This window comes from Myotis myotis, unplaced genomic scaffold (assembly GCF_014108235.1).
Source record: "Myotis myotis isolate mMyoMyo1 unplaced genomic scaffold, mMyoMyo1.p scaffold_m19_p_5, whole genome shotgun sequence".
In the NCBI taxonomy this organism is placed as follows: domain Eukaryota; kingdom Metazoa; phylum Chordata; class Mammalia; order Chiroptera; family Vespertilionidae; genus Myotis; species Myotis myotis.
This window is the reverse complement of record NW_023416357.1, coordinates 81,874,885-81,886,961: the sequence shown is the minus strand read 5'-3', so window position 1 is coordinate 81,886,961 and position 12,077 is coordinate 81,874,885. Positions and strand designations below refer to the sequence as shown.

Here is a 12,077-nt window from a genome sequence, read left to right as displayed (position 1 = left end):
CTTTCAATGGAAAAAGAAAATCAAGATGGCCCTACGACATTCTGGAATTACTCTATATAAGAAAAAGTTGTCCTGACATTTTTATAATCAAGCTTGATCCACCTTATTTAGCATACAATGATTATACTTGGCATTCATTCATTCATTCAGTCACGCATCCCACAAATGGATGCTGAGTGGGGGCAGGAGGAGGCCCAAGGGGGCCTTGTGGAGGGACAGTCGAGTGGAGAAGGGGAATTTCTGGCCTGGGAGCAGGGGCCAAGCCTGTGCTGGTAAGACACTCTGAGGCTCTCTGGCTCTGACATGCTAGGAATCTAGGGTCCCAGGACTATCTTCAAATTACACCAAGTAACTTCAAATGATAGGAAATAGCTTAAGTAAAGTATATATATTTCAATATAATGAAAAAGATTCCAGGTTCTGAATTTGGAACACAAAGTTATGAGAAACCTCATGAGGACCTAGCTTTTGTCTGGGCCGCTGTGATTCTGCCTGGGAGGAAAGAGGCCAACTGTGAGAGCTGTGTTGAAGTTTAGGCAGCTGTGGTGTGTCCCAGGCCTGAGGGACAAAAAATGATCTTGCAGCTTGAGAGTAAGGCCCAGGGGGCTCGGGTGCCTCTTGCTTTCATTTCATCTGGGCACAGGCAGAGCTCACATTTCAGTGTGCCTGGGCAGCCCAGCAGAGCTGACTAATGGCAAGTCTATGCAGACAGCCTGCGAACTTGACAGCTCCTCTCACCCACCCAAGAAGCACACAGAGCCTCCAGGTCCAACACTGCCAGCCACAGCTCTCAAGTAGAAAAGCAGTGCCATGGGTGGGCGGGCACTGAGGATGGGGTTTCTACCAGGTGCTGAAAGTGCTGCCCAGGCTGGAGCTGGCAGAGGGGTTCAAAGCCCACCTCCCTGACTTGGGTGCCAGGACTCTGCTTCTAGCTGCTTCACAGTGGTTCAAGGTTGCCATATTTGTTGACAATTCCAGATGTGATGCCTTCCAAAAAAGAATTCTGATGGAATTTAGACACCCATGCTTCTGATTGAGGTCCTCCAGGGAGCCTCATGCCATGTCATTCTGTTCTGACTGGAGGGAAAAACCTGTTGACGGTTGGAGCTCAGACTAAGAAATATCCAAGCAGTCACTTTTACTTTTAAAAGAGAATTTTAGCCATTACCTTTGCAGACCACTAAAGACCCTGCAATCAAGGCAGGGCCAAGAAGGCAGCTTCTGAGATCAGGCCTCCTGCCATGGTCACTACACCCATCCGGCGTCCCAGACGCTGGGCAGAAGCGACCACTGAAGAGCTCTCAGGGTGTCGGTGGGGAGCGAGAACCATCACTGCAGGCCAATCCCAGGCTCCCTCCAGGGCCGTGTGTGGAGGAAGGCAAAGGGTACGCAAGTGCACGACCAGCCCTCCCTTGCCCGCCGGCCCCACAGTGTCCTTACTTTGAGCGTGCTGTTCTTGGCACTCAGCTGCTGCTCGAGCTGGGAGATCTGGCTGGCGGAGTTCTCCCGCAGCTTGGTGAGGCTAGCCTGCAGTCTCTGCACGTCCTCCACCAGCTGGGCGATTTCCCGCTCTTTGGCGGCCAACTCAACTTCGAGGCTGGAGCGGGTCAGCACCTCTATGGCCTGCTCCTGGGAAGGAGAAAGGAAATGACAAAACTGCACCAGCTCAGGCAGGTGCTGGGGTTAGCTGTGCTGGCAACCGCGGCAAAAACAGGCAGCTGGGAGGATGTGGACGGTGAGCTCATGGTAAGACATTACTTCTTGCCTCTGCTTGGAAGGATCTACTGACTGCCTTCCCTACACCACCCTTCCATCCTCACGGTGAGCTGCCATCCATCGGGTTTGTCCACTCAACAAGCATTTATGAGTATCAGGCACACAGCAGTGGACAAAATGGTGGATGTCCCTTTCTTCACAGGGCTTCTAGTCAGTGGGATGGGTGGGTGGGTGAGTGCACTAAATGCATTTATTAGCAGCATAAAGTGCCAGAGAAAAGCTGAAACAAGAGGTCATGGGGTCAGACTTCAGAGAGGCAGTTGGAGTTTTTAATAAGATGGTCAGTAAAAGCCTCATGAGATGGTGATATCTGTGCAAAGATCTAAAGGAGGAGACAGAAAGCGCCTTGCTGGTGGCTGGGGATGAGTGCTTCAGCCAGGGGAATGACAAATGGGAAGGCTCTGGAATGCTCCAAAGCATTCAGATGTTCTCCCACCAGAAGGGACTCAATGTCTTTCGGTTCCTTACAGAGCTATCTAGATGCTATGTTGTTTGACAAATTGATTTTCAGAGTCAACATTTTAATAAGAGTTAAGAGATGTGGAAGATGCACATTTGGGATTTCTTTGCTTAAAAAGTCTTATGATGACTGATTTTTTTTTAATCCTCACCTGAGGATATTTTTCCATTGATTTTTTTTTTAGAGAGAGTAGAAGAGTGAGGGAAAGACAGAGAAATATATTGATATTAGAGAAACACATCGACTGGTTGTCTCCTGCACGAGCACCAGCCAGGGCCTGGGCCAGGGAGGAGCCTGCAACTAAGGTATGTGCCCTTGACTGGAACTGAACTCAGGATCCTTCGGTCTGCAGGCCGACACTCTATCCACTAAGCCAAACTGGCTAGGGCCGTGGTCGGCAAACTGCGGCTCGTGAGCCACATGCGGCTCTTTGGCCCCTTGAGTGTGGCTCTCCCTAAGCCTTAGGAGTAACCTAATTAAGTTAATAACAATGTACCTATCTATACAGTTTAAGTCTAAAAAATTTGGCTCTCAAAAGAAATTTCAATTGTTGTACTGTTGATATTTGGCTCTGCTGACTAATGAGTTTGCCAACCACTGGGCTAGGGTATGATGATTGATTTTTTTTTTTTTTAAATATATTTTATTGATTTTTTACAGAGAGGAAGGGAGAGAGATAGAGAGTTAGAAACATCGATGAAAGAGAAACATCGATCAGCTGCCTCCTGCACATCTCCTACTGGGGATGTGCCCGCAACCCAGCTACATGCCCTAGACCGGAATCGAACCTGGGACCTTTCAGTCCGCAGGTCGACGCTCTATCCACTGAGCCAAACCGGTCTCGGCGATGATTGATTTTTTTTAAAAAACTTAACCCCTTTGCCAATTTGTTCATTGTGAAAAATAGGTAAAACAGGGAAAAGATATTAAAAAAAAAGAGAGAGAGAAATTAAATCTGTAATTCTACTTCCTAAGGACCAAAGTAGTGCGTTTTCAAACTTTTGAAAGTAATGATGGCTCCTGAATGATTCTGGAAGCTTTCCTGCAGGGTGGATATACTTGGGGGCATGGCAACGGGAATGGGGAGGATAAACCTGCATGTGACAGCAGAGACTCAGGGCAGCTCACACTGCAGTGTGGAATGAATGCCATCACCCTCGCTGTCATCTGCTGTACGCCCCTGACTAGGGATTAAACCTGCAACCTGGGCATATTGAGATGGTGCTCTAACCAACTGAGATACCAGGCCAGGGCTCACTTCACGCCTTGATCTTGCCTATACTGGGGTAGAAAACAGCAGCTGCACCCCAGCCTCTTTGGCTCAGTGGATAGAGCACTGGCCTGTGGACCGAAGGGTCCCAGGTTCAATTCCGGTCAAGGGCACATACCTCAGTTGCAGGCTCCTCCCTGGCCCACGCCCTGGTCAGGGCTTGTGCAGGAGACAACCAATCAATGTGTTTCTCTCACATCAATGTTTCCATGTCTTTCCTGCTCTCTCTAAAAAAAAAAATCAATGGAAAAATATCCTCAGGTGAGGATTAAAAAAAGAAGAAAAACAAACAAACAAAAAAATGGCAGCTACAGCCCCAGTTGGCAGGGACAGCCATGCCACTCTATGCATGATGTGCCTGTTATGGGGTTTTCACCTTTGGGGAGAGCGAGTCACCCAGGGAAATAATTTTACACATCACCCTCCTGGGAAACTAAGGCCTTTACCATTTAAGAATGTACAGTTTTATGTGCAAAGAAAAGATTCTTTCCTATTTCTTTGATTTGTATAATATCGATTGGAAATTAAAAAATAAAAACAAGCCAAAACCGGTTTGGCTCAGTGGATAGAGCGTCGGCCTGCGGACTGAAAGGTCCCAGGTTTGATTCCGGTCAAGGGCATGTACCTGGGTTGCGGGCACATCCCCAGTGGGAGGTGTGCAGGAGGCAGCTGATCGATGTTTCTCTCTCATCGATGTTTCTAGCTCTCTATCTCTCTCCCTTCCTCTCTGTAAAAAATCAATAAAATATATTAAAAAAAAAAAATAAAAACAAAACTCTCCTTTACCACAGAGTTAGGGGAGCACCACCCTGGATCACACTGGGCAGATCAAGGTCAGTGGCCTAACACAAGTCTTCTGGCAGCGCCAGGGGTTAGCACCTAGAACAGTGAAAGAAGCATGCGGAGGTGAACCCCAAGGAGGGAGAGAAGGGCACAGTGGGAAAGGGCTGGTGGATCTCATCAGAAGGAAGAGGGGCTCCATTCGAGTGGATACCACAGAAGGGCACAGAGGTTGGAAAGGGCATGAAGCTGGCATACGGAGGGACTGATGCTGAGAGGCCAGCTCGGAAAAGGGCATCTTGGTGACCGACGGAACGGTCAGCGGGTGCCAGAGCTGCCTGGACTGGTGGTGCAGGCCTGGGGGGAGTGAGGGGCACAATGGCAGTGACATTCAGGGAGGTGGGTCTCAGGGTGGGGTAGAATGAACCATGTTATCTAATTTAACTTATTTATTTATTTTCCAACCTGAGGGATGCCAGCCATAAAAACTGTTTCAAGTGCTCTTAGGGGAAGAGTCCGTAAAACTAGCCAGAAGGTGATCTGGGCTTTTCAACAGGCAAGCAAGTTACTATATATCAGTGGCAAGTGGTTCAAACAATACAGGGTGGGCAAAAGTAGGTTTATAGTTGTGAATATATGAAACACAGAGTTTATACTTACATTATTGTTTTCCATATGAAAACTGTAAACCTACTTTTGCCATACCCTGTATATGTAAAAACAGCAGCTTTCGGTGTTGAACCTGGGCCCAGGATGGGAACTGGCATAGGCAGTCCCAGAGGGCCATCTGCTAAACTCCTGAGGCCCAGTGTGGCCTGGCCACAAGCTGACTGTGTGACTGTGTGAACTAATTCAGGAACCTGGGCCACAGGTTCCTCATTTATAACACAGCAAAAACCAATCGTGTCTTGCATAAACTAAATGAGATGAGGTGAATTACCCAAAAGCAGTAAGGCCTTGGAAATCCAAAAGAAAAGATCACCCTACTCGAAGCCAAATGTGGCTCACTCTCCTCTCACACACTAGGACATCCTTGTTGTCTCACTGTGAAGACACATGGGAAACTAAGAAAGAAATGAACAAGGCCCAGGAAATGAGCCACAGGCTGCAGGTGGAGCAGAGGCCTGGGCCTGGGTGCCAAAGCTGGCGCCTCTCGGTCTGAGGACAGCTAGAAAGGAAGTTATATGACAGGGTGAACAGGGGCTGAGAGGAGGGGTGGCCTTTACAGCGGCAGAGAGGTTGGTGCCAGGCGGCTCGGATGCTGCTGATATAATTACTGAGAGGTGAAGCATCCATGGATTTGAAGAAGCCCAGGACCACAGGTTCCCTCGTGTCTATCCAGGCCTCTAGCCAGCTGCACCTGAGCTACTTGGGGGCTTTAGAAAACATATGGGTTCTGGGCCCCACTCTGGAAACCATGGTTCCGAGGATTTGGAGTAGGGCCTGGGACTCCCTGGTGATTCTGGTAGGGTTTGGGGTCAAAACCCTGGCTTGGACTTTAGCCTCTAAATCAGCGGTTCTCAATCTGTGGGTCGCGACCCCTTTGGCGGTTGAATGACCCTTTCACAGAGGTCGCCTAAGACCATCCTGCATATCAGATATTTACATTATGATTCATAACAGTAGCAACATTACAGTTATGAAGTAGCAACGAAAATAATTTTATGGTTGGGTCACAACATGAGGAACTGTATTTAAAGGGCCAGAAGGTTGAGAACCACTGCTCTAAAGGAAGGGACTTTTTTTCAAGTGTGACAAGAGGCCCCTGTGGGCACCAGAGTGAGGTCCTGAAAGTCTGTCCCAGCAGAGATAGTCCCATGACCCCAGGCTTCCAAGGCCTGTGAGGGCACCCTACATTCCTCATGGGGGCTGGGTCTCAGGTGTGGGGGGCACTGATGGCTCAGGAGCCAAGAGAGGATACATGGGAATGCTCTGTAGAGTCTAAGAACATTATAAAAAAAGGAAGGGCTTAAGATGATGATAGTGTGTGTGTGTGTGTGTGTGTGTGTGTGTGTGTGTGGTGGTGGTGGGGGGAGGGGTATTTCCAAAGGGAAAAATTAACGAGAAAACAGAAGTTACTGACGTACTAGTCCATTAAATTTTGTCCCTTTGAACCCATTCGCCTCCTCTCTCCCAACATGCTTGTGTGAAATATCACAAGTTGTGCAACTGTCTAGTGAGTCCTCCTACTGAGATTAGAACATCGAGGCTGAAATAAGCTAGATAATCATCTTTTATCCTGCAGCCATTTTCATATTAAATATGAATGAGATGCAGGAGCGCTACTCAATGTGAGGAAAACCTAATTGTGAAATGATGGTGCGCATAGGACCCTAGCCTGTGAGACAGATCCTAGGAGTCGAGGCTGATCATAGCTCTATTTGCTCCAGCGGGAAAGATGACAGAAGGGGAACCTCAGCTGCTTCTCTCACACTGCCACCTCCATTCCTGCCAACGCCAAGCGGCTGAGGTAGGCTGGGTCTATGCAGTGTGTGCACCTGATAGACTCACCTGAGAGACAGAAAGGTATACTTCCTAATATTACGGCTTAGGTTCAAGGTGAACGAATAATATTTGTCTTCTAACTACCTGACAAAGGACCTGCAAGTATACCATTCCTTTTAATGCGCATGAAGGTGGAGTAGCTGGATGTGGGGAAAAGAGTAGACTTTGGAGTAGGACAAACTTATGGTCAAATGCCAGCTGGGTGACCTGTGGCAAATTACTTAGCTCCTCTGAGCCTCTCAGTTCCCTTCCCTGTGGTATGAGGATGCTAAAACCTGCCTTGAAAGACCCGGTGTCACGAGGCAGCAATGAAGCAACCACACAAAGCCCCAGCAGGGCCCCTCACGCAGAGCAGGCACTCTGAGTGGCAGCTCACCTTCCAAAACTGGCAATTCCGGTAAGACACCCAGTAGATCGGTCTGGGCCTTTGCTGGATCTATAGAGTCTACTGTTTCTCTCCTGAGTCCTGCCAGCCAAGCCCAACAGACATTCCCTTGCTGGCCCAGTTTCCGGTGCTTGCTCCCTGGCTGGCTGAGCTGACTGTGGGAATGCACACCCGAGGGAGCCTGGCAGAGCTGCTCCTGGAAGACTGAACCTGTGCCATGTAAACACTGCACTTAGCCGATGATGAAGTGTTTAAGCACCCCTGGGATCCACAACTTACTCTACCTGCAAAAACATTCATTCCCTTCTGAAATGTTTTGGTTGCTACAGTCCAGGATGGTGACAGAAATGCTTCAATCAAGGCACTGAGCTCAGGAGCCCTGTGTGGACACATTGGGACGGACGGCTTTCTCCTGAGGACCGGCATTCACCACGGAGGCCAGGAGAAGCCACACTGACTCCATCTCCGAGGGCTTCCTCACTGTGACACTGGGGACAGTCCACGTAAACTTGGAGGAGGGGACGTTGACAAGCCAAGGGCCATTTCAGGTAAAATCAGAACCAGAGTCTGTGAAGCATGAAGGATGTAATGGTCCCTAAATTGAAGAACTTTTCTCCATATCCTGAGATACTTAAATCATGTTTTACTGAATGTTAATGTAAAGAAAGAAAACAAAAATCCATTCTTAAAAGAGGTCCTGAACTAAAACTTTGCTTTAGATTCATTCCTGAGGAATAATTGAAAAGTCCTAGTCTAAGGTGGCAGAAGCTCCCCCGCCCTCGAATCCTGGCGTGGCCACGGGGCCCACGCATCCGGGCTGGGGCTGACATTCACAGAGCTTCCATTTCTTCACCTCTATAAAGAAATAACAAAACCCCACTTACGGGGTAGGTGGAATAATGGCTGTCAAACTGACTTGTGCCCAACTGACACATGCTCACTACAACCACAAGCCTTCTTGATTCGACTGCTCTCTGGGAAGGGCCTGGCTCGTGCCTGCTTGCTCTCCCAGTGCCTACCATGGGCCCGGCACACAGCAAGGGCTCTGTAACTCTGTGTTAAGGAAAAGGACTCCTGTGAGTGCAGTTCACTCATCATAGGCTGTCAGAGCTGAAGGCACCTCAGGATCACCGATTCCTCACTCCACACACAGGAACACTGAGGTCTAGGAAGTTTAACTCCCCGGATGTGTACAAAAAGTGACAGAACTGAGCTTCAAAACCAGGGCTCCTGAATCACAGATAATGATGCCAACCACATAAAAGTAATTGCTAAGGTTTCCTGAGGACTTTTATGTGCCAGTCTGTGCTTTGCTCAGATTTCTGAAACTCTTGTAAAAACCCATTTTACGGATGATGAAATTGAGACTCAGGGAGGTTAAGTGACTTTCCCCAAGTCACACAGTTGGGGTCTGAGCCCAGGAGTGTGGTTCCCATATCCAGGTCTTAACTAGATGCTGCTCCATATAACTGCTTAGCACTGAAGGAAAGAGTCTAGATTAGAATCTGATGGCTATAAGCCGCCTCGATCAAGCTGGGAAAGTTCCAGCTAAGAGAAATTTTTATTAATATTAGAAAAACCAAGAGGTGAAAGCACTGGCATGAGTGCCTTACTCTTCCTGAATGCCTACACTTCAGGCAAGATTTGGGGGATTTGACTCAGAGTGGGTGCTACCTTATTATCTCCTTGGCTTTCCCAGCTCATCATGAAATTTTTCTCACTCTGGAAGGACACATTCAGGAGAAGACCAAACCTCCAATTTTCCTGTGTAATTTTGGCAAAGCTCCAGTTTCAGATCTCCACCCATCTGCCAGCCGCCACCCCACAAGCCTAGCTGGGAAGACGCTCCCTTTGGTGATGGGATCTGTCTCCACCTCCACGCTGGGCGGGCGTCACGCTGACCACAGAGCATCGATGCAGAATCAGCAAAACTCTCCCTTTGACTCTAACAAGTTCCATCCCCAAACTGGTAAAAGCATTCCCCACCAAGACAGTAATATTGCTTAAAACAGTCCAAAAAGGGACGTTAAAAAGCAAAGGAAGAGAGCAGCTGTAACAGAGGTATAGATGCCAGGCAGACAGAGTCCCCACAGGGCCCAGCTACCCACCACGTCCGGCGCCTTCTGGATCTGCGAGGCCAGCTGGAGAGAGTGGTTGGCTGACGAGAGCTGCTCTCTTAAGGTCTCCGCCTCTCTCTGAGCCACCTCTGCCCTCTGAAGGAAATGAAAAGGGTGAGAAGAGAAAGTACATTCAGTTTAACAACTGACAATTATTACAAGAACATTCATCAATTCATGCCTGACTGACTATAATTGATTTTCCTAAACACTCAACCTAATAAATGCTAGAAAAAAACATAGAATGTGATGGATTTTTATTTTAAACAGTACAAGGAAGAAATAATTGAGCGATTATGACAGTAATTTAACGCTAGGAGCAAGGAATCCCCTGCTGATAGTAATGCTCCGGCCCACTGAATTTCCCAGACTGAATAAATACAAGTGGAAATGGAGTCTTTTGATTCAATTTCTTTCTCTTCTCATAGACCAAGAAGATTTTATTGCAGGATTACTCCTGGGAGTAATTCTCACGGGTAAACAGTGAATTAAAGACACTCTGGCCATTCTCTTCCTAAAAACATGTACAATGTTGTGGTTGTTTTCCTTCGGCAAGTATTTCCATAAATGTACAGGGTGTAAATGCCACTTCTTTTGTGAGGGCCAGGCTTATTTCAACATATTTAACCCTTCACCCGACAAAGGTTTCTAATGCCGATGCTGCCATTCCAGCCAGCAAGCCAGTTTGGGGCCAGAGGCAGGAGGGGGGCCAGGCCCACTGGGGGTGGGGAGGAACAGAGCTGACCACAGGAAGTAGGTCCAAGAGAAATGAGTAAACACTTCTATTATTTGCATGTAATTCCCAGCCAAGGAAGCCAATGCCACTGGATAGCCAATCAGGATTTCCCACTGAATGGCAAGAATAGGTCACCCTAGTGTCTGCCACGTGAGAGGCACTGTGGTGCAGTGGGCAGAGGTTGCGTATTTGGGGAGAGAGGGACCAGGGCCAGTTACCTAACTAAGCTTCCACCTTCCCATCTCCAAAATGGAAATGCCGCCTCGCTCTCAGAGACCTCGCAAGGATTAACATCTGCAGAAGTGCACGGTACATAGAGCTCATTCAGAAAGGTTTTATTAATGGGCTTGTCCTGATTTTACAATTACAATGAGATGAAACTCTAAGGTGGGTGAGAAACGGTAGCTAATTCACATTGGACACGCAGGCTGAGAAATATCGTGCTCGTTCTTTCTACCAGACTTACATTCTGCTAATAGAAAAGATTAACGAGAAAAGCCTGGCTGAGCAGGGCTATTTCATGTGTTTTCTCATTTTGTGGTGTGATGTTATGGGTCTACTAATTGCTAAGAAAGACTGAAAAAGATAAACAAGAAGTTAGCCTGCCCCAGTACTTGCTGATCAATCTTGTATAAGAACAGGCCAGCAGCTTTATCCCATCATGTGACGGCAGCACAAATCTATCTGCTCTGCCTACAGACAAATTAGGATATTCCCAAGAGCAGTTACTTCTGTAGGGTGGTGCTGGTGGCCGCCTGCCCTGCTTCTCCAGGAACTCTTGGAATTGCACTCAATCTAATTCACACGGCGCCTGGCCAGGCCTGTCTGTGCTCAGGAGTCGCCTCCCTCCCTCTCTGCTCCAGAGACTCTAGAACAGTGGTTCTCAACCTTCCTAATGCCGCGACCCTTTAATACAGTTCCTCATGTTGTGGTGACCCCCAACCATAAAATTATTTTTGTTGCTACTTCATAACTGTAATTTTGCTACTGTTATGAATCGTCATGTAAATATCTGATATGCAGGGTGTATTTTCATTGGTACAAATTGAACATAATTAAAGCATAGTGATTAATCACAAAAACAATATGTAATTATATATGTGTTTTCTGATGGTCTTAGGCGACTCCTGTGAAAGGGTCGTTCGTACCCCAAAGGGGTCGCGACCCACAGGTTGAGAACCACTGCTCTATAAGCACCCACCAGGAAAGGCGGCAATGTGCCTGTGTGGCGAAGATGGCAAGGTGATTTCTAGTTCCTGCTAACTGCAGGAAAGTCTTTTCAGTGAGAAAGATTTCCCAAGGTTATATCTAAATGTGCCACTCCAAGCTTCTTCTGATAAACATGTCCTATTACGGAGAGTTTACTCTTCACTTTCTAGTTAGCTAAACCCTTGGGCATAATGTCTCCATGACTTTGCCAGAATAAGGCACATTTTGACACAGTTGTAGTCTCGTTGCCTAGGAAAAATATTTCTTAGCCTGGTGGAGGAGGTGTTCTGGTAGCAGCCAGGCGGCAGCATCACTGCCCACCCTGTCTGGCAATGCTGGCTCCGAAGTGCTCTGGAACCACCAGGGCTTGGCAGCCTGGGCAGGAGGTCCCTGACCAGGATCTCATGCAGGCATTTAGCTGCTCAGAGCAGAGTGCTGTCTCATCAGAGGCCAGTGGCTCACAGAACAGGGATCTAGCTATTGATGATTTCACCCTTGGTTTGCATAATTTTTCCAGAGCTGCTGTACTTCATTCCGTTTCCAAGTTCATGTACAGAGTGGCTGTGACCTTTCCATGCCGGTCACAGCCGCTAATCACATTTGGCTTGGCTACTCCACTGCAGCTTTGTGATTGTTTAGGATATGTATTGTTTATTTAGGCTTTATACCTTGAGTACATAAAAAACAAAACAATAAAAAAAATGAGTTGAGGTGGTTTGTGCAGCCAAACATGGACAAAGCTGAGCAACTGAAAATGAAACGGGACTGAGAGCGGCTGGGAGGGAGATGCTGTAGTTGTAAATTCAGTCCCGTCTTTGGCAGCTGAGGCACGGTGGGTC

General features: G+C 47.7%; 1 protein-coding gene across 12 annotated transcripts in view; it reads right to left on the bottom strand.

The window, feature by feature from the left end:
* Positions 1 to 12,077, bottom strand: part of CUX1 (cut like homeobox 1) — a 367,924-nt gene that overhangs the window by 86,637 nt on the left and 269,210 nt on the right. For 9 of the 12 annotated variants that reach the window (XM_036308912.1, XM_036308918.1, XM_036308921.1 and 6 more), the window contains exons 10-11: positions 9,285 to 9,389; positions 1,441 to 1,629 (exon numbers count right to left, since the gene is read on the bottom strand). In XM_036308912.1, the coding sequence (XP_036164805.1) occupies positions 1,441 to 1,629; positions 9,285 to 9,389 (294 nt within the window). The remainder of the gene's footprint in view (positions 1 to 1,440; positions 1,630 to 9,284; positions 9,390 to 12,077) is intronic. The other 3 variants (XM_036308922.1, XM_036308911.1, XM_036308915.1) reach the window with 1 other exon arrangement.